Genomic DNA, 22,273 nt, shown 5'->3' with positions numbered 1-22,273 from the left:
TCTTTTGGGCTAGCAGTCTCCCCAGCCTCCTTCCCCTAGGGCCTGCCCAAATTCACAGGATGGGCCGAGGGTACATTGCTCACCTTGGCATATACCACCTATCTGACCCTGCCAGGCACCTGCCCCAACCCCAGCTTCCCAGTGTCTGTAATGTAATGGGGAGAAGTCTCTGGGACCCCTGTGAGCGACGAGGCAGCCCCTCTCCCCTCATAAGCTCCTCCAGTGGTCCCAAGGCCCTTGCTCCCCCACTGGACACCCAGCTGTATCCAATCCTTCCTCATTGCCACCACGCGTCTCAAGTGCTGGCCCTCAGCGCCTCTCAGCCTCCCTAATTCTGCACCCATGGTGCCATGCTACCTGCACGCTTCTCAGACAGCCCTGGAGCCCCCCACCCCTTGTCAGATCTGGTCTCCCCCTGCAGGTGCACCCTGGGCTCCAGCTAGAGGATCAGGCCTGGATGCTTCACCGGCCTTTCCAGACCCCTCATCCCAGGAAGCCTTCCCATCCAGAGTGGCCCCCCAGCCAGAAGCCCAGGCCAGACCTCAGGCTCTAACCTCTCAACCAGGAGGCCACGTGTCTGGCCTAGGGGGCCCCCTCTCATCCCAGCACTCTTGGCCTGATGGTCATGGCAGAAGGTCCAACCTAGGACCCTCAAACCAGAGCTTCGGACACGCCCTGGGACCAGACTAGAAGGGCTCAGGATCCAGCAAAGACCTCCTCCACTAGTGCCAGGGAGAACACCTGGCCTGGGGGCTGATGGGAGTTGTAGTTCTGGACCCAAGAGCTGATGGGAATCGTAGTTTCTGGGTCTACACCCTCACTCCACCCCTATGAGACTCACGGAAACTGAACCTGCTTGTCTTTCTGGGGGAAACGCTCCCTTTATCCTCCCTGAATCCCCTGACTTTTAACCCAGGACCTGAGCTGAGGACTTCACTATTTCTGAGGGCTGGGTGCCAGAAAGCTGGCATCTGCCTGGCCAGAGGGCATTTGAGGACCTGGGGGCACGTGTCAGGAAGGGAGAGGGGCTATCAGGGCAAGCTAGCCTGGCAGCAGGCCCTGGGGGTGTGGGCAGGACGCAGGGACGGTCGCCCCCCTCCCCGCAGAGTCTCACGGGCCCGGGGCAGGGGAGGGGGGAGAGGCGCTCACCAGTACTGGGCTCACATTCCTCCAGGTCCTCGTCGTCACTCGGACACTCGGCCGAGGCCACCAGGAGGTCATCTGTGTTCTAGTGGGGGAGACAGAGGGTGGGGGGAGAGGGCTTCAGGGGGGTCAGCAAACCCCACAGCCCCTCTCGAGCTGGGAAGGCAGGGCGGTGGGGAGGTGCCAGGGGCGTCAGACAGCCCTATTCAAGGCCCAGCTCCCAAATTATTCACTAGGTGACCTTGGGCCTCCGTTCCTCCCGGAGCAGTGCCAAGCCTGGCAGTGCCCCGCCCCCCACCAGGATCAATGAAAACACTCATGTGGTTTTTCTTATTTCCAGGAAGGCTGTGGAGACTGGACCCCAGATCAGGGGCCGCAGGGCCAAGCAGGGGGCCAGGACACATCAGGACAGGGTTTCAGGGAGCAGGGGGCCAGGATGCATCAGGACAGGGTTTCAGGGAGCAGAGGCGTCAAGATACATCAGGACAGGGAGTCAGGGAGCAGGGGGCCCAGGACACATCAGAGGAGGGAGTCAGGGAGCAGGGGGCCCAGGACACATCAGAGGAGGGAGTCAGGGAGCAGGGGACCCAGGACGCATTGGGGTGGTGTAGTGCCTGAGGCATTTGTTTGCTAACCAGAAGGCTAGTGGTTCAAACCTACTCAGCCACTCCTCAGAAAAAAGAATGGGCAATCTACTTCCATAGAGATACTGCCTCAGAAACCCCAGGAGGGGTGGCTATGAGTTGGGAAATGACTCAAAGGCAGTGAGTGAGTCAGGGAACAGGGGGCCCAGAATGCATCGGGGCAGGGTATCAGGGAGCAAGGGCCCCAGGACGCATCGGGGCAGGGAGTCAGGGAGAAGGGGGCCCAGGACACATCGGGGCAGGGCATCAGAGAGCAGGGAGCCCAGGACGCATTGGGGCAGGAGCCCCAAGATGCATCAGGGCAGGACATCAGGAAGCAGGAACCCCAGGACTTATGAGGCAGGGAGTCACGGAGCAGAGGGCCAAGATGCATCAAGGCAGGAAGTCAGGGAGAAGGGGGCCCAGGACGAATCAGGGCAGGGGCCCCAGGATGCATCGGGACAGGGCGTCAGGGAGCAAGAGCCCCAAGACACATGGGGCAGGGAGCAGGGGGCTAAGGATGCATCAGTGCAGGGCGTCAGGGAGCAGGGGGCCCAGGACGCATGGGGGCAGGGCATCAGGGAGCGGTGGCCAAGAATGTATCAGGGGAGGGCATCAGGGAGCAAGGGCGCCAGGAAACATCGGGGCAGGGAGTCAGGGAGCAGGGGCCCCAGGATGCATCAGGGCAGGGTGTCAGGGAGGGGACCCAGGATGCATCAGGGCAGGGTGTCAGGGAGCAGAGGGCCCAGGATGCATCAGGGCAGGGTGTCAGGGAGGGGACCCAGGATGCATCAGGGCAGGGAGTCGGGGAGCAGAGGGCCCAGGATGCATGGGGGTAGGGCCTCGGGGAGCATGGGGCCAAGAGTCAGGGAGCAGGGGGCCCAGGACGCATCGGGGCAGGGAGTCAGGGAGCAGGAGGCCAAGGTGTTGAGTGGTTCCAGCTCCACCACCCCATCACTCCTCATTTCTCTCCCAACCCCCTTCCAGAGCCACAGAGAAGCCATTGCACACAATAATTAGGGCTGTGGTTGCCATGACAACGGGAGGACTTTGTCAGCATTTTCTTTCCTCCTGATTGCAAAGAAAGAGAATCCCCAAGATGAGTGAGTGGGGGGGGGGAGGGCGTGGCGCTTGGAGCAGGGGGTGTGGTAGAGAGGAGACCCGAGGAGGGAAACCCGAAGTCCAGGCAGGAAGAGGTCACCCTGACAGGGAGAGACAGACAGCAGGGTGGGGAGGAGGGGCCAGGCTGAAAGGCCAAGATGGAAGGAGTCTGGGGGAAGGGGGCTCCCATCCTGCCTCTTCCTGCCCCAGCTGCAGACGCTGCAGCCCCCACCCTCTTTCCACCTGGACGGCCTCCGCTCCCCCAGGCTGGGAGGGTGCTGCTTGTGTTTGGCTCAGCCACGTGTCCCCCAGCCGCTGCCAAGGGACAAGGCCGTCTCTCACTCGGAAAAGCCTGTCTAGCCCCCATCCCTTCTCTTCCACCTGAATCCCGGGCTCCCTGGCAGCTCAGGCCAGCAGAGGAGGGGCTTTGAGCACCTCGAGCCCACCCCTCGCTTACAGAGGGAGAAGTGAAGCCAGGCAGCTGGTGAAGGTAGGGACACACTCACCCCTCGGTCTCTCCCTCACCCAGAGGCCTGCCTCCTGGGGAGAGTCAGGGATGGCGAAATATGACAGGGGAGGATGGAGGATAAAGACTGAACAAGGCCTGAGCAAGCCAGGTAAGAGGCCTTGTTGGGCCAACAGGCCAGAGCAAACAGGAGGAAGTTCTGCCAACCTCCTCGGCTGCCTAGGTCAGTCCCCTGCTCGGTCAGCTTTGGAGAACAGGAAAGCCAGGCCTGCCCCGCCCCAGAGGAGCCTCAGTTCCCCAGGTTCGGCCCCCTCCAGCCCTCCCTTGGGCACTCAAATCACTGGGGTCTGCCCTGACCAGGAAGCACACCTGAGTGGGTGGGATGAGCCCAAGCGGAGGCGAAACCACGGGACTGTCCAAAATGAAGTCCCCCCTTGGGAGCACAGATGCAGGAGTCCCTGGGCCCCTGAGGTCACATGACGGGGCTGTGAAGGCAAGGATCCAGGGACCAGGAGAGGCTGCTCCTGGTCCCCGCCCAACTTGGAGAGGGGCTCCAGGCCTGTGTGCCCACATCTAAACCCCGTGTGCCTGTCCATCGAGGTGCACTCTCACTTCTGGGGGCACAGGGCACAGCCTGCTTTATGGGGGAGGTGGACAGACTCTTTGGTCCCCCCCTCTCATACATAGCTGGGGGGGGTCTTCTCTGGTCTACAGGGGTGGGGTGGGGGTGGGTTTCCAAACTCTGCATCCACTCTAGAAACAGTGGCCACAGATTTCCCAGTCACCAGGGCAACGGCCACTTCCTGAAAGGGGACCTTGAGCCACCTCACCTGAACCATCACCATGGCAACAAGAAGAAAACCAAAGGCCTTCAGGCTCTCACCAAACCCCTAGGGCCCTTGCCTGGGTGCCAGGATTACTACTCAGACATCAGCCCTGCCCCAGCCCACCCTGCCCCTGCCTGCCAGCCCAGGTAGGCCCTCACCTGGGTGGTGCTGTCCCTCAGTGTGGGGGAGCGGCCCCGGCGCGTGGTGGTCGTGGCCATGGTGGTGGTGGTCTCCATGATGGTGGTGGCCATGTCGGCCAGCAGGGTGGTGGCCGTGGTCTCCGCGCTGAGCAGCACGGACGGCCCCTCCCCCACCAGGCGCAGGTGGCCCTCGGTCCGCACATTGGGGTCACTCTCGGCGGCCAGTGCCAGCACCTTGAGCCCATTGTAGTAGAGGCCGGACACCTGGCCCTGGAAGGGGCGGCCCTGATCCCGGCCCCCAATCTTGATGGCAGCCTGGCTGTTGAAGATGGTCAGCTGGCGGCCTGGGGGGGTGGGGCAAGGGGGGACAGACAGCGGGGAGGGGACCAGGAGTGGGATGGGGAGAATGGAGGGAGGCCATGGGGAGGAAGGAGAAATGGAGGAAAAACCAGCGAAGGGTGAGGAGGGAAGGCGTCGGGAGGGAGGACGGAGGAAGGGCAGACAATCGAGGGGAAAGCGGTCGTCAGCCACCGCCCCCCGCCCAGGCAGGCGGGGAACTCGGGGGGAGAGTCCCCAGGGCACACGTGGGCAGGAGGGAACCCAGGGACTCCCCCACACCCACCATGCTCATGCCTCCTCCACCTCCCCACCCCCACCCCACTCCAGTGACATCATCACCCCTCCTCTTTCTCCTCCCGCCACTGGACCCCATCTTCTCCCTTCTGATGCCCCAACACCCCACACCAGTGTCCGCCCCAAGCCACAGAGCCCTTGGAAGCAGTCAGAGGAGACAGAGGCAGAAAGATGCAGAAGGTGGTCTGCCAGGCAGAGGTGGGCTGGTGTGCGAGAGCAGAGGCAAGGTGGGACCAGGCACGGAGGCAGCCGGCCCGTGCGTGGTGCGTGGTGCGTGGTGCGTGGTGCGTGGTGCGTGGTGCGTGGTGCGTGCGGCGTGGGAAGAGCAGCCCGGCCACTCCCGGGCCCACCTGCTCCAGGCTGGCTCCCTCACTGCCCCCGCCCCCACGACCACCCTGGGACCTCTGGCCCCGGCTCCCCTCTCCTCCGTGTCCAAGGCCCGGGCACTGGCCAGGGATGAGCCCGGATGGCAGAGCCTTCCCCCACCCCCGCCCAGATGTGCAAGCACAGAGGTGGAAAATGTTAAAGGGACGTGGCCCACTCGCCAAAACACGCGCCCCAGCTGCACTCTGTCCCCACTCGGCAGTTACATCTCAGAATGCCCACTGGGTGGGCTCGGCTGCTGTTCGCGTTTAGTGGGTCTGGGGGTCAGTTTAACCCTCTGAGTTTGTTGCTTTGGTTTGGTTTTTAGAAAAGATGTTTATTATGTTTAAGTTTAGATTTAACTTTGGTTTTGGTGTCGGCTTATTTGGGGGGACGGGGGCGGGGTTGGGCAGAAGGATGCCCACTTCTCCCCGGACCGTGATCTGCTGACGCTGGGAGTTTAGACCTGGCTTAGCCCTTGTTAGCCTCTGGTTAGTGCCTCGTTAGACAGCTGGTTTAGAGTTAGTGCCTGTAAGCCCCAAGACCCAGGCTGAGGCCAGTCCAACCTGTGAAACGTGCACCCTCTTTGGAAACAGAGGTTCTCTGGGACACCCAGGCCGCTGCCCATGCCAAACTACCTATGCAGCCTCTGGCCAATGACCAGCCACTGGTCCGACTTCCAGCCCCTCTGGTCAGCCTCTCCTCCAGCTCCCTCCCACTGCACAGTGGGCAAGGACCGCCCCCTGAAAAAGTCCCAGGAACGGACAGATTCCTGCAGGCCCTGCTTCCTTACTCTAGACCAGAAAAGGGCCAGGAGGGACGCTGCACACAGTACCCCCCCTACACGCCCCCATGGTTCTCACATACCCAGGCCTCCCATATGCCTCATCTCACCATCTGACAAATGGTGGCTGGAGCCGGAAGAGGCCAGGGGCAAGGATGGCAGCTTGGAATGCAGGCCCCGGAGAAGCCTTTGGGGACCGTTGTGTCCAGACTTCTCAAAGCAACGGGTCCCAAGGCATGAGAAACACAAGAACCAGGAGGGGAACGTTCAAAAATGGTCAAATGAGTTTGGGAAACATATCACTAAATGGGCTTCTGTCTCATGGGACATATCAGGGCCTTGAGGAAACAGATGTATGTGTGACTCTCCGAGAAGAATCAGGGTTCAGAGTTTCCCAAACTTAACGTTATCGTGAGGCGCTCCACTGTGAGGCCTCTCACGGGGCTGTGTGCCACAGAACTGGTTTTGGAACCAGACAATTGACTCATTCGATAAATATTTATCGAGGATGTCCCGTATGCCAGGCACTGGGAATCAAGTCATCCTTCCATCCTGGCCCTGATTTCATCGGTGACAGGAGCTGAGCAGGGACGGCCATCCCCACTGCACTGAGGCTCCGAGTGGGAGAGGCCTGACCAAGACCACACAGAACCTGAGTGTCTAGGCCACCTGGCAAGGGTGCCCTGGCCCCATCCTTCCTTTCTGAGAAGAGGAGGTGGGAGCACGTGGCTGGTGAAGGGCAGCTGGGATTCCGATCGAAAGCCCGCCTTCTTCCTGCAGGTCGCTCCACCACCCCCTCCGAGCAAAGGGCCTGTCTGGCGTTCCTGACCCCCGGGGTCACAAGTTGTCCTGGCCTCAGCCTAGGGTGCTCCCCTGGCCTCTGATTCGGGGGAAGGAAGTGGGTCACGGAGAGGAAGCCACATGGCCTTGGCAACCTTGGTGCCTCAGGCTTGTGGCCTTGGCCCCACCCCCCATGAACTCCTCAAAGGGTTAAAGTGTGCCCCCCCAAGACAGCAGCCCAGGGTGGCTGGGGGCTGCAGGCTTTAGCGATGTCCATTACAGTCCCTTTAACTTTTATCCTGTTACGGATTTATCACGTCTGGTTATCAGCATGTTTAATCCCCGTTGGCCTGCGGAGCTGGAGGTTACGTGGGGGTTTAGTTGGGGACGGCCCCAGTGGGCATTTAGAAGCGTGTTATCAGCTGGTTAAGTGGAGGTTTAACAGTTCTACTGCCCCCCTACAGTTTAGCCTTAGAGGTACAGAGTTCGCCCCACCCCAAGGGCACGGGAGGACTGGGGTGGCTTTCTCCTTGGCTCCCCCGCTTCCCTCGGTGGCAAGAAGCCTTCTGCCTCACCCCAGCAGCACCCTACCACAGGTGGGCCTGTCCCCCCCAGCAGCCCCCTAAGCCTGGCAATCCCTGTGGGACCTCCCCTCCCCTCCCTGCTCCCTTAATGTTCTTCTCGCCTCCACTACTTCTAAGTAGCCTTCTGGGCCACGGGGGCTGGTGCCAGAGACAGTGGCCCACAGGCAGACCCCGTGGGTTTTTCCAGTAGGATCTGAGGCCCCGCGCTTCTCCCTACACAACCACGGTGCCACCTACCTGCCCCTCCTTTGGCTCTCTCTCCACCCTCCCTGCTTCCCCAATGTCTTCCTGCCCCCAGATGCTGTCCTTTAACAAAACCTCTGGGATGGGCCTTGGGCAGAGGGAACCGACCCACTGACCGACTATCCTGAGGCCCCAGCCTGCCAGTGCCCTACCAGCTCGACATCTGTCTTCCTAGCCTGGTTTAGAAAGAGCAGGGGGACACTCGCTCTTCTAGGAAGCCACCCCCAAGTCACCCCTCTAAAAGACACCAGACCCTTGACTACATCCAGGAGAGGCACCTTCTGGGGAGGACAATCGTGGTCCCTTCACCTGGGGGTGGGTGACGGGGGAAGAGAGAGCTCTGTACCTTTAAGATAGTGTTTTTAAAGTTCGTTAGTTAATTAATTCTGGTTAATTACCTTTGTCGAGCAGCCACTCATCAACTACTCGACCAAGCCGGTAGGGGATTCTCTGTCTAGCAATCGCCAGGCGCTCGTTATCAAAGTTTCCTTGGAAAAGTTTAGAAAGACAGTAGGTTTCTCAGGCAGCGAAGTCCAAAGGAGTTAGAAAAGTACTTATGCATCTCTCAGGAGTCTCTGAGAAAAGCGGCAGCGTCCGCGGAAGGAGGGGGTGCCGTCCACCAAAGCCAAGACTAGAAAGGCAGGGGCCCCCTCCGTCGGCCCCACCCCCACCCCAGGCTCCCCAGCAGGAGCCGGCCCCACCCTGGGGGCGGGAGCGACCCAAAGGGAAACCGTGGGGACGAAAGAAGGAAAAGGCAAGAGAACGGAAAGAAAGGGCAGAGGTTAAACAGGTTTAGATCTGTGGTCAAGCTATTGAGGCCCCATTTAGGTCCCCGTCCCAAAGCAGGGCACCGGGGCAAAAGGGGGGGTGGATTTAGCAGGTTTAAGTCAGGGCCCAGCTGGTTACTGCGTTTAGAGGGCTGTTTAAAAGTGGGGGCGGGTTAAGCAGGGTTTATGAGCATTTAGAGGGGGTCGCCCAGCGCGCGCATGTACCAGTGAGATTTTAACTTCTCTGAGCACCTCCACACCCTTTATCCTCCAGTGACTCCCAGCTCCCCCTCCTTCCCTACCTCACACCATACCCTGTGCACCGTCCTCCACCTCAACCGCAGGCCCCGCCCCTCCTCTGCACTGACTGGCACTTCCTGTCTCAGTCCTGCCCTGATGCCCTTTCTACCCAGCAGCCACTGCAGGTGAGGGAACAGCCCGCCCCACCCCCCAGCAGCCCTCAGAGCCGCCCCTCACCACCTTCCCTTCTTGGCAGGCTACCCCACAGCCCCGTGTGTCACCAGGTCACTGCTCTCCCACCCCTTCCTCCTCCCCAGTGACACCCCTCCAGGTGGTCCCCTCTTCTCCCATCTCAGCTCCCTCTCAAGTTCCTCAAACCCCTGTGCTCAGATCTGGGCCCCTCATCATCTCCTTTCTGCCCTCAGGACCCAGCCCCAGTTCCCACCTTGCTCACCCTACCAGCCCCCCACAGCCATTTTTCTTCAGCCCCCAAATCCCTGGCTCCTATCCCCCCTTCTCAGTCTTGGACTACCCATCTGGATACCGGATTCCTCTCTCCACTGTTCTGTTCTCAGCCCCTGGAGATTGGGAGGAAGAAATGTGTGTGTGTGTGTGCGTGTGCCTGCATGCGTGTGAGTCCGTGTGTGTGTATAGGTGCGTGTATGCGCCTGCGTGGAAAGGGAACTGCCAGGGTGCCTGGAAGTATCTGTGTGTCCTTCCTGTCTGTGGGCTGTGGTGATCCCAGTCGGCCGCAGTAGAAACAGAAACAACTGTTTTTGGGGACCTGCACACTATTCCCATTTAAACCTGTTACACACTGTCCATGACCCACTCTCGTCGCCCCCCGCCCAGCTTGTGCACCTGCCAGGGAGCTCTGGGCCTGGGTCGGCCCATACACCTCCTGTGCACATGTGCACACAGTGTCTTCTCAGGAGCTTATGAGGCAACATGGCCTAGAGATTCAGGACACCACGTGTGTTAGGGTCACAAGTAGATTCTTGCTCGTTTATTCACTCAACAAACGTTTCCCAAGTGTCTACACTGTTGTAGGGGGCTGGGCACTGGGGATGCAAAGAGGAAGGCCTGGTCCTTGACCACAAGGAACCCCAGTCAAGTGGAGGAACCTAGTAAGTGACCGGTAGGGTCAAGTCCTCCCTCAGGGGTAACACAAGGCTCTCAATCCGAGGGGACTGGGGGCCGAGGCGAGGTGAAGGGGAGTCAAGCCAGGAAGGGACACAGAGGCAGGAGGGCAGGAGGTGCTCAGGGAACTACGTGCCTCGGGATAGCTGTGTATTTGTGTGTGCATGCGTGTGTGAGAGTATCTGCATGTGTCCTGACAGGAAGGGAAGTGCGTCCATCTGCCTTATTGGCAGGAGGCTGTGACTATAAAATTCTAACAAGCGCCCTATTCATTGATCGCTCCACTATGCCGTGCTGTTCTAGAACTTTCCTTCTATTATCTGTGGGATCCCTATAAGGCGGGTATTATCCCACCCTTCAGAGGTATGACCTGAAACACAGAGGTTGAACGGCCTGTCCACGGTGACACGATTTGTAAGCGGTAGATCCAGACCAGAACTCACATCTGGCTGTCCCAGGCCCATGAGCTATATTCCTGTGGCCTGTAAGGTCTGAGAGGGAGGCACTAGTCTCCGGGTCCTTGTTCACTGTCACTGGCCTGCAGTGGCACTTAGGATGACAGTCAGTTCTTGTGAAGGATCTACCCTCGCAGCCTCTGGCCCTCAGGCTACTCTGCTGTGCGGCTCAGGGGGACCACCTGGCAGCCTGCCAAAGTCTCCATCTCCAACCAGGGGGCCCTAAGCAGGAGAGAGCAGGCCTAACTGCCCTGGCCTCTGACCTGCTGGGCTGCAGGGGACAAAGCTGTGGACTTGATAACCCAGGTTGGCAGGGTGAGGCCTTCAGGTCCCCAAAGTCCAGCCCTGTCCAGCACAGGCACATGGGCACGTGTCACCATGGCTCCAAAGACTGACAGTATATATGTGTTTGACAGAGAAAGACAGAGAGAGAGAGAGAGAGAGAGAGAGAGAGAGAGAGAGAGAAGTCTGATGCCTGCAGGGCAATCACACCCACACAGCTGGTCTATTAGTGTCTGCAGCCATGTGTGACTGTGTAGGAGTGAGTGTGTATCTCAGTGACCCCACACATGCCCAGGGTCTTGGGGTGGGCAGCCCTCTGCGGGGCTGTTTTCTCATCTGTCCGATGAGTGTCTGCAGAGCTCCGTGTGTCTGGGGTGGACATCAGCCCCTGTGTTAATCGGGGGTCCTCAGGGTCTCCATCTCCAGAGGCTGCCCATAGGCACAAGCCTGTGCATGTGTGAGTTGTGGGCCTATACTGGCATCCTGAGCCCGGCAGAGCTGTCTGTCCTTCTGCCCATGCATCTGTCAGTGAGTGTAAGCAGCTTCTCTGTCTCCCCTCGGCCATCTCTCTGCCAGGAGACGCTGAGGCTCGGAGGCTCCCCTCTGCTTCCCATCGGCCTGCGTGTCTGTGTGTCTGCAGTTCTCCCCTGCAGGTTACTATTTTCCCTTCTCTTTATCTCCGAGCTGCCGCTGGCTGCTGAGGCTTTGTCCAGCCCTTCTCTCCTGGCTGAGGCTGCATCTCTCCTCAGCTCCTCTCTGCTATTCGGTGCCTGTTTCTGTATCTCCCCATCACTCCCACCCCGATCTCCTCTCACTGCGAGGCGCTTCTCTCCCCTGCCTTCCTTGGTACCCTACAGGGTCCCTGTCTCCTCCTCTCTCTCATGCCCTCATCCCTCTGCCTCCTCTGGGCTCCTCGGACCTTGGTTTACCCTCAGCCACCACTGTTTGCATCCCTGTGGCTGCGAGCCCCCTGCCAGCGAGCCCCTTGCCAGCCCGTGTCTCAGGGCCAGCACGGGATCTGAGACCAAGTAGGCTGGCAGTAGAAGTCTGACCCTATTTTTCTGTTGTCACTTGTCCCTCTCTCTCTCTGCCCTCCACCATGTCCCCTACCCCCCATGACTTCAAGGCCCCTTGTGTCTGGGTCTCCTTGGCTATATCTCCTAATACGGGTCCCTGACTTGCTCGTTTCTCTAGATCTGTCCTTTGGAAGAGCCCAGCCTCCTAGCTAAGCCAGCGTTTTCCGCCTCCCCATGCCACCCTGTCCCTTATTTTTGAATTCTTTCCTCCATGACATCTGATTCTCCCTACCTCTATCTTCCCTCCTCTTCTGTCTCCCATATCGGATCCCTCCTGTCCTTGCAGCCTCTCGCTCAGCAACCCAACTTCCCTCCAAGCGGACGTGCACCGCCCCTCGGTTGTCCAGCGAATCCCGACTTTCCTCTTTAGCCCCGCCCCCAGACCGCCCCGCCCCCACAGCACTCGCCTTTCCCGTAGCCCCGCCCCACCGCCGTAAGCCTCTCCGCTTAGCCCCGCCCCAGCCCAGGCAGCGCTCCAATCAGACGCCGCCGGCGGCCGGCTCTCTCCCACCGCCCCCGCCCCACCGCGCATCCTCTGCAGGCCTGTGCCACCTACCTGCTGGGTACCGCTCGTTGACTGGCCAGCTGTCCACCTGCAGCGTGGCGTTGCCGCCGCTTCGGGTGAAACGCACCACGTGGTATTTGCCGTCGCTCACGATGGCATTGGGCTCGTCAATAGTAATATCATCCGTGCCTACGTTAAAGATCACTCCCACGGTGCCTTGGTCCTGGAACAGGGAGGTGGGGGAGGGGGGTCAGCGAGCAGGAAGAAGTAACCAGCCACTCCTTCTAGACTCCACCTGTGACCACCTCTCGCCCAGCGCAGGGCCACTTGACAGCCTCACACGCCCCTTTCCAAGACCTGCATTTACTGCACAGGTGGGCTGGGCTGGGCAGGGCAGGGCTGAGGGGGGAGGCCAGGGGCAGTGCAAAGCCTGGACCAGAGTCCCTTCCACACACCACATCCGACTCCTGCCTTTTAGTTCATCTAGAACATTCACAAGTGTTCAGAGAGCACCTACTCTGTGCAAGGGCTCAGGCCCCAGAGAGGGACAACCAAGACCGTGGTGGGGATCCATCCAGACAGAAGCAGGCGGGGGACTCCCCAAGGCTGGGAGTGCACAGCAGCCTGGAAGAGACACACACATACGTGCGCGCGCGCGCACACACACACACACACACACACACGCCCCCTCAAGCTGCCTGCCCCTTCACCCAGCACTGGGGCTCCTACACTAGGTGTCCACATGCCTCTCCTGGCAGCCCAGGAGGCCTGAAGTAGGTCAAGTTCTTTGTGTGGGGGTGGACCCACTGCAGCCATGGGGCAGAGAGGTGGGGGCTCTGGCCTGTGTGTGTTTAAGGATGCAGGCATAGGAAGGAACAGGGTAAGCCATGTTGGTTAAAGATAAGCTTGGGGACTGTGGGGTGTGGAATAGTGCTGAGGAGGAGGAGGCAGAGGAAAGGAAGGGACCAAGGCCCAGGGAAGGGGAGCGAAGAGCCCAAGCAACCATTGGGCCCAGGTGGCCCCTGGGAAGGGCACGCTACATGTAGCAGCCTTCCATGGACACGCAGCCACCCAGAACCCACCCCAGGAAGTGTCTCATCAATGGAGCTGGAGCGAAGAGGGAAACATCACTGAACCTCTGAAATGGGCCAAGCTCTGTGTGGGTGCTGTCCACATGTGACCTCAGGAAATCCTCACCGCATCCCTATGTGATATATCCAAGGGGTTAAGTAACACCCCCAAATCTCACAGCCTCTAAGGATTTGAACTCCACCTGGCCAGACTCCAAAGCCAGTGCTCTCTCCTTGCCCTCTAGATGAAGCAATGGTGACCCTCAGAGTTGGGGGGATAGTGATCTGGGAGGCCACTGAGGCCAACTGCCACCAAGGGGTCTCAGAAGCTGGTGGAAGGCCACTGAGCCTGACTCCTTCCCACGCACGTGATGGCAGCACTCCTGAATTAGCCTCCTGGGTCCCCCAGACAAGACCCCTCTCGCCAGACCCTTTCTCCCACACAGGACACACAAACACACACATTCACTTATTCCCTCTTGGTCACATATAATCACAAGTACCCAGCCCAACATAGAAACATGACAGCCCCAGGGACCTCCTAAAAGACCAGCCTGGGCAGGAGGACCACTCAGCGGCTACCTCTGACATCGAACTTGGCTGAGAGGCCTGGTGACACTGGGGGTGGGGACGAGGTTGCTCAGGATGGGCAGGAGCACTGGGGGGGCAAGAGGCACAGCTCAGGTTCATATCCTGTCCTTGTCCCCCGTGAGTCTGGCTGTCTCCTCCCAGAACCTGGGAAAGCCCCCTTCCCCCATACGTTGTTGTTGTTGTTGTTGTTGTTGTTGTTGTGTGCTGTCTGGCCGATTCTGACTCACAGAAACCCCACATGACAGCGAGCTGCCCCATAGCGTTTTCAAGGCTGTAATCTTTATAGGAGCAGAATGCCTGGTCTTTTCTCCCTCAGAGCAGTTGGAGGGTTCGAACCTCCAACCTTCTGGTTAGCAGTTAAGCACCTAACCATGGCACTGCCTGGGCTCCTACCCACACACTAAAGCAGAGAAACTGAGGCCAGCCTTGCCTAACAAAGAGGACTAGCAAGCCCCGCCCACCCACCACCCACAGACTGACAGCATCCCCGGGGAGGCGACCATCCCTCGTGAGGGAAGAGTCATGCTCCCAACTATTGTTAGTAATAATACCACCCAGAATAGCATCAGCCCTTTGGACGCCTTCTCCCCATAGGCTCCGTTCAGGGGCGGTGCTGTGGCCAAGGGCAGAGGCAGCCTGGGAGGGAGGTCAGAGAGGGCAGGTGGGCTGGGCGCCGGGAGGCAGACACACCTGGGTTCCTAGGAGCCAGCGGGGCTTGCTGCACTCCGGGGGAGAGGTAGCTCCCCAGAGCTGCTCCTGACGTGAAGTCAGTTGTCACTCCTGTTAAAGTCATTAATTCCTAATTCCCCAATTACCTCATTAGGCGGCGGTGGGGAGAACGCGGCCGCTCCTACAGCAAATAATTATGGGAGTCAAAATTAATTTGGCAAAGTGGAGCGACGCTTTATTAGAAACGTCAAATTGCTTTTCTCTTATTTTGCTGCCGCCTCCCCACTCTCTGAGAGCTGCTAATGACGCTGTGTGGTGGGAACTGATGTGTCACTGGGGAGAGGGGGGACTGGGGGCTGCCCCCAGAGGCTTCAGCCGTCTGGGGCCCGACGCTCCCCGCAGAGCTGGCCTGTCTCATGGCTCCCACACTCCCTCGGGGGCCCCCTCACCAGCCTTGCCGAGCTCCCCCCATCTCAAGTCAGGCCTCGCCTGCTCCCCGCCCTCTACGCGCCCCCAGGCACCGGCTCTGTTCCTGCATAACCTGCACCAGGTGAGGCCTGGGAGGAACTGCTGGAAGGGAAAATGAGGCAACCCCTTTCCCATGCACCCTGCTCGCCAGCCTTTCTCCTCAGCACTGGGGGAGCCCTGTCCCCTAAACGCACAGCTGTGGTCAAAGAGACAGACACACAACACACACAGACAATGTCAGGTGACCATGACATTAGCCAACACTGAGTCTTATTGCAGGCTGCAATGTCCCAGAGGTGTTGCATATAGTGTTTCATTAAACCATTCAGTTACCCCATGAAGTCCGTCCCCTCAGGATGCCACTACACAGATGAGGACACTGAGGTTCAGATAGGTGAGGTGACACACAAGGACAGAGCAAGGGGTGACAGAGCTGGGACTCAAAGCCAGGTCACCTGCTCCAAAGCCACACAGAGCCTCGTGGAACTGAGGAGGGACAGCAGCTCTCCCTTTCAAAGGACACAGACACGGTGACACCCTGCCTCACAGTGACAGCGTGCCGCATGGTCAGGCGGCTGAAACCACCACCAGCAGCACCCTGAGTGGAGTTGTGAAGGTGGAGGTGCACCGTCAGAGATCATACGACAGTCTCTGTCACAGTCACGCAGTGCCCACAGTCACAGCCATCACTCCTGACACGCCATCATCACACACCCAGGCCCACACTGTCACACACACGGTCATCTGCACTGTCCCCGGCCACACTGTCTCTCACCCACAGGCTGTCACTCTCAGTTACAGACCCTGTCTGTCGCACTCACACACGGGCACATCTCCCCAGGCCTAAGCAAGCGTCTTGCCCACTACTCTTCAGTCTGTCCCCCCGTCTTACATGCATCTTGCCCGGCCTCCCCCTGCCCAGTGTCCCTTAGCTGCCACTTCCACTCTGCTCTCCCCACAGGACACGTCTTGTCACACCTCCTTCCTCTCTGGGGCGGGGGGAGGGGTGTGCAAACACAGACATGGAAAGCCACTCTGTCATGAAGGGTCAGTAGCGAAGGGTCAGAAGCCACCTCGTGATGATGTCAGGACGGAGGAGGTGGGGAGGGGCTGGACCACCCAACCTTCCTCCTGGCTTTCTCCCTCCCCACCCAAGCCCTGTGCCTCTCAGAGCCCAAGGCCCCCACCCAACCCGCTCCAGCACACAGAGCCTGGCCGGCCCACTCAGCATCCACAGCTCGGGGGGGAGCTGGGAGAGGAGGCGCAGTAGGGTTGTACGTGGAGCTGGAGTCTGAGGTCAGAGGCCAGGACCAGAGAGGAAATCAGGCAGGGCCAGTCATGGGGAAGGGGTGAGGCAGGACAGGAGAAGGGGAGGGAGGTGCCTGAAGCCTGGAGCTTGAACAATCGAGTGGGTTCTGACTCTCAGTGACCCTGCATGTGTCAGAGAACTGTGTTCCACAGCGCTGCCGGTGGCTAATTTTTTGGCCGTGGTTCGCCAGATCTTTGTTCCTTAGTGCCTTGGGGTAGACTTGAACCGCCAACCTCCTGGTTAGCAGCAGAGCACTTAAGCATTCAGGCCACCGAGGGACTCGCTGAAGATCAGAGTTAGGATGAGAAACTGAGGAGAGGAGCAGCAGGCATTGGCGGGAGATCCTGAATGAACCACGGCGAAGGGATCGCTCAGGAAGAAGTTGTACGGGCAGAGCTAGGTCGGCCACGGAAGCAGACCAGCTGGGCCGGGGAGGGACAGAGGCAGGGCTGGGGGGGTGATGGAAATGGCAAAAGTCACATGTATATTTGTTGTTAGTTGCTGTCAACTCCAGCTCATGGCGACCCAATGTGTGCAGAGTGGAACTGCTCAGAAGGTTGTCAAGGCCGAGACCTTTCCAAACGAGGTTGCCAGGCCTTACTTCCTAGGGGCGTCAGCGTGGGTGTCAACTGCAAATATTTCCAGCCTTAAACATCTGTACCACCCAGGGTCACACTCTCTTCCCCATATATGTATGTAAATAAAACAAACCAACCCAAAAGAATAATGGCCTGAGAGCCCCAAGGAGGCCCTTGGGTAGATTCCTGGAAGGTCAGAAGGCAGATGATGTCAGGCAGAGGGGCGGGGATATTCAAATCAGATGGGCAGGCCCTGGAGGGTTATCAGTGAGTAACTGGGAGGGGCACTGGGTCTCAGAAGCAGAGCTACTAGGGGTGAAAGTCAGGAATCATGGCAGAAGTTTTGAGGATTGCCCATGAGGGAAAGATGTGAGGTGAGGGCTCCGCAGCAGCGAGGGGACTGAGTGGGCTCTGCGGTCAGGGTGAGGCTTGAGTTGGGGCCCGGGACCCAGAGTGCTTACTATGTGCAACTGCAGGTAGTCTCCGAGGCCGGAGGCACTGTCCACCCGCACCAGCACGGCGCTCCGCTGGTGGGTGCTGAAGCCCACGGCCAGGCGGTCCATCCTCGTGCTGGGCCGGTCATTGGGGGGCCACGTGTAGGTGATGAGTGCACCCCCCTTCCCAAAGATGTACGTGGTCCCAGCTGTAAAGAGAAGAAGGGTGAGGTCAGCAGGGCCACAGAGCTGTGCTCGGAGCACTGGGACCCCTCCCCAGCAGCCCCCGGGGCCCTGCCGCCCAAGGGAGCAGTTGGCCGGTGGGTGCCGGGCAGAATCTGTGCTCGTGCACAGACCAATGTAACTGCCTCATCAAGAATGCTAGCCTTAATTACAGTAAAACAGAGAGGTGATGGAGAGACACAGAGCCCAGGGAGAGGCTGCCAGGAGGTGACCAGACAGCGTGCTGTGGGCAGGAAGGAAGCAGGGGGCCCGGGCCTGCCCAGCTCCACTGCTCCCCAGGGCTGGCAGAGGGTGGCAGATCCAAGGTATGTGCTTCTCTGGAGCCAGAGCTAAGGAGCAGGAAGCAAAAGAAAGTGGAGCCCCAGGGGATGGCGGGAAGCCGTGGGGTGTTCAGCTGTGACTCACAGTCCACAGCCGGTCGCCCCTCCAGCACCGCCCCCACCCCATGTCCTCCCAAGCCCCTGCAAACCCTCCTGGTCCGACTGCTCAGGACTCCCAGGGGGCTACTGCCTCCACAAGCGATGGTGCCGAGTCCCGTAGCAGGGGTGCCCTGGAGCCCAGCCCAGGAAAGAAGACACAGACCAAGGGCATGGGGGGAGGGGCTGGGGGTGGGGAGGGACTGACAGCCAGAGGAGGAAGGAGGCGGAAAAACAGATGGACAGATTGGGACAGAGAGGGGTGTAGGTGAGAGAAAGCAGGAGAGTGGGAAACAGAGAAGGTTCCCTCTCCCTGCCCTCCCCCACCCCACCCTCTCCCTCTCCTCCTTGCCATCCATCAGCCATCCGGCTGCTGCTGGGGGCGGGTGTGAGGTCTCTAAGGATCTCAGCCCCAAAATAAACCCCATTAGTCGCCACGTTCCCTCCTGCGGCTGACTGAGCTCCCTGGGGGTGGGGGTGGGATGGGAGTGGGGGCGGGGATGGGCCATAGCTGGGCTGGGGGTGGAGGGCCGGTCACCCAGTTTCCAGGAAGGAAGCCTTGTCTGGGAGGCCTAGAGGACTGGGCCTCTGGGGCCTTCTGCGAAAGGAAGGGAAGGGAACTAGCCTGCGTCTTTAGAACATAAATGGAGCAGATGAGAGTCATAAAATATTTAATTAAATAATTAGCCACTAACGAGGCCTCTCAAAGCGCTTCTTGGGGGGAGAGGGGTTCCAGGGAGGGCTTACCCAGAGAGAAACAGAGAGGCAGATGGGGTCGGTGGGCAAAGACTAGGGGAAAGGCCTTGGGGGTCGGAAGCCCGGGGTGTGGGGGGGAGGCTGGAAGATGGGGAGGGGCAAGACATCCTGGCTCTAGGCACACAGGGTAGCCAAGATAGTGGCCCACCTGGTAGCACTAGGGCTTGGTCTCTTCAGGCACCTGGTCTCTACACAGGGACTCAAGCGCCCCCTTGTGGTGTCCCAGTTCGGGCAATCAAGGATTAGGGGGCCCAATCTCACGGGAGCTCCAAGCCACCGAAGGAGACACAGACCCCTGGGCGCCTTGGACGGAGGCACCTTCTAGAGGCTCCGGTGAGGAGCTAAGGAGAAAGAGAAGGCTCCTGCCTGGGAGAGGCAGTGAAGCCGCAGGATGGGGGGGGGGGGCTACAGACTCATGAGTCCACCTGTCAGGTCCCAGAAGGGCTTACCACCAGGGTGCACCACCTGCCCAGGCCAGGCAGGAGAGGGAAGGCTGACATTCCAGGTCGAAGCAGGTGGCAGAGAACCACCGGGATGTCTAATGATCCGGACTTCACCCCACAGCATGCTGCCGGGGACACAGCCCCCCGCAGACAGGGAAATCGGCTCTGCCTCTCAGGACCCTAGTGTCCTCTCTACCTGGGGGCCTGAGAGGCACAGGGTGAGGGCTGAGCCCTCAGGATAGGGCTCCAAGAGAAGGGCGGAGAGCTGGCTGGAAACGGGGTGCACAGTGTGAGTGACAGCCCCACCCATGTGGCCCTCTCAGGAGCAGGACAGGCCCCTAACTGTTCAGCACTGGGGAAATCGGATGATCGCTGTTTCCATGGCAACAGTAATTCCCAGGTTCCCTTCCCCCCCACAAGCTGCACGTTCAAATTGAGGGGTGGGGGGCAGCAGAACGGAGTTGCTGTGGGTCCGCAGGCGCTTATTCCATGGCCAAAGGCTGTGGCCTCGCCTCCCTGCGTCTTCCCGAACTTCTGGGTCCGAGCAGGGCTGGTTTCTTAGGCCCTCAGACCAGAAGCAGGAAGCCCGGCTTCTTGGAGGCCGACCCCCACATTGCGGAGGTCCAGGGGAAAGGAGGCCCTTTCTTCCACACCCTGGAGGGGTGCAGTCTCCGTGCGCCCAGAGAGCGCCTGGGATCAGGCAGGGGCCAGAGGGAGCGAGAGGGGCACGCCGTCCCAAGCACCGGGCTCACCAGACACGTCCCGACACCCCCACACCCCCAGCGGGAGACAACAGCTGCACACAAGAACCGAGAGGCGAGCAACAGACCCCCGACGGGAGCCAGCGAGGCCCGCCAGAAACATGGCGGTGAGCGCACAAAAGGCGAGCCTTGGCGAGCGGGCGGAGCTCCGGCGCAGGGCAGCCGGCGGCCGGCCGGGACGGGGCGACACTCCCCGGCCCGCAGTGGTCGTGGACGGGCGCAGGGCCGCCCGCCGACCTCCCCGGCCCCGCATCTGCAGAGGCCCTGCTTGGCCAGGCCTCCCCCAGGATTCATCACCCACCTGCTCTCCCAGCAGCCAGTTTATGACGCTGGGCGGGCCTGTTAAAACCTAAGGGCGTTTATTGCACTGCGAGGGGGGCCGCGTGGAGAGCCATCTCTCGGCCAGGAGCGGGGAAGGATGAAAGGTTTATTGGACTGGGGCGGCAGTAATTACCCTGGGGAGGCCTAGCTCTCCCCAGCGCCAGCCGCGCCTGCCTGCCCCAGGGCGCACAGAGCCCTGCAGGGCGGAGGGGGGGGGAAGGAGGAGGAGGCAGGGCGAGGGCGGAGCTCCTGCAGACCCCGCCCCTCCGGCCGCACCGCCGAGCGCCTCAGCCTCTCACCCTGCCCAGCTGTTCTCTGCCCTGGCCACCGGACTTCCTGGGGGAAGGCACTAAACAGCCCGCTAGAAGACATGGAGCCTAGGACACGACCACATCTTGGAAGATTCCAGAAACGGTTCCCAGATGAAAAAGGGTCGTAAGGGCCAGAATGTTGCCCTAGGATACACAAACCAATGGGTTTTCACCTCCCTGGGAAACCATTGTGTGTAAGATTTCAAGGAGTGTACTCCCAGGCTAAAAGCCAAGCAAGAGCCCGGACACAAGATACCACAGCCCCAGATGCCCACCCCCAGAGGTCCAGTGCTGGCATCTTTGCCCACCCCCCACATAGTCGCCTCAGTGCTCTCTAGACCTGGAAATACACCGGATCCAATAAAACACCCTAAAAGGTCAAGAATCTGCCACAGTCCCTACACGCATATCCTAGAAAAAACACCAGCCAACCATTAATCATGGTTTCCTAATGCGGACCCAGCCAAGGGACTTCTACAACCGTTTTTAAATTATTTTCAATGAAATTTCCCTTAGGTGTGATATTTATGATACTGTTTGATAACTACGGCATTCTGTTGGATCACCTTCCTTTGAAGGGGCACAGAGAGGCAGCTGTTCAAACAGAACAAGGGGCTACCGCGTGGCTTCAATCTGGAAAGGTGTGCGTCAGGTTGTATCCTTTCCTCCTACTTATTTGATCCGTACGCTGAGCAAATAATCTGAGAAGCTGGACTACATGAAAAACATGTCATCAGGATTGGAGGAAGGCTCATTAACAGCCTGCAACAGGCAGGCGACACAACCTAGTTTGCTGATAGCAAAGAGGACTTGAAACATTTATTGATGAAAATCAAAGACTGCGGCCTTCGGTATGGATTACACTTCAACGTAAAGAAAACAAAAATCCTCACAACTGGAACAATAAGCAACATCATGATAAATGGAGAAAAGACTGAGGTTGTCAGGGGTTTCATTTTACTTGGATCCACAATCAATGCCTACGGAAGCAGAGGTCAGGGAATCAAATGACATTGCACTGGGCAAATCTGCTGCAGAAGACCTCTTTAAAGTTCAGAAGCAAAGATGTCACTTTGCTGAGGTACGCCTGATCCAAGCCGTGGTATTTTCAATCCCCTCACATGCACGTGACAGCTAAACAATGAATAATGAGGACTAAAGAAGAATGAACGATTTTGAACGACAGTAGTGAATAATATTGACTATACCATGGACCACTATAAGAATGAACCAATCTATTTTGGAAGAATGCTCCTTAGAAGCAAAGACGGAAATATTTCGTCTCAGTCCTTTGCACATGTTATCGGGAGGGACGAGTCCTTGGAGAAAGACACCATGCTTGATACAGTAGAGGATCCGTGAAGGAAGACCAACAAGATGGATTACCCCAGTGACCACAACCATGGGCTCAAATGTAGCAAGAGCTGTGAAGATGATGGTGTGGGAAGGACAGTATTTTGTTCTGTTGTCCAAACGGCTGCTATGATTCCGAACCGACTCGACACCACCTAACAACCACCACCTAGACCAAACGACTTAACGATCCCATGCCAAAACCACCTGTGCAGTGATGCCCCGTGGGTGGGTAAAATACGTGTGCAGCCTCTCTGCCTCCCCATGCCCTACAGGGTCAGCAGCCATGAGCAAAACCTCCTGGTAAAAGTAGAATCGGAAGAGGATAAGAGGTCCTGCAGCGTCCGGATCTCTCCTAGGAGCCCACAGCCCACATCAGCTCTTTGACCCAGAGAGGG

General features: G+C 59.1%; 1 protein-coding gene across 1 annotated transcript in view; it reads right to left on the bottom strand.

The window, feature by feature from the left end:
* Positions 1-696: 696 nt before the first annotated feature.
* NRXN2 (neurexin 2) overlaps positions 697-22,273 on the bottom strand; it is a 99,758-nt gene continuing 78,181 nt past the window's right edge. The window contains exons 19-24 of the mRNA XM_007944982.1: positions 17,299-17,480; positions 12,204-12,375; positions 8,086-8,175; positions 4,319-4,644; positions 1,115-1,228; positions 697-771 (exon numbers count right to left, since the gene is read on the bottom strand). Of these exons, the coding sequence (XP_007943173.1) occupies positions 697-771; positions 1,115-1,228; positions 4,319-4,644; positions 8,086-8,175; positions 12,204-12,375; positions 17,299-17,480 (959 nt within the window). The remainder of the gene's footprint in view (positions 772-1,114; positions 1,229-4,318; positions 4,645-8,085; positions 8,176-12,203; positions 12,376-17,298; positions 17,481-22,273) is intronic.

This window comes from Orycteropus afer, unplaced genomic scaffold (assembly GCF_000298275.1).
Source record: "Orycteropus afer afer isolate SDZICR_OR568_19922 unplaced genomic scaffold, OryAfe1.0 scaffold00130, whole genome shotgun sequence".
Classification (NCBI taxonomy): domain Eukaryota; kingdom Metazoa; phylum Chordata; class Mammalia; order Tubulidentata; family Orycteropodidae; genus Orycteropus; species Orycteropus afer.
This window is presented reverse-complemented; position numbering and strand designations above follow the sequence as displayed.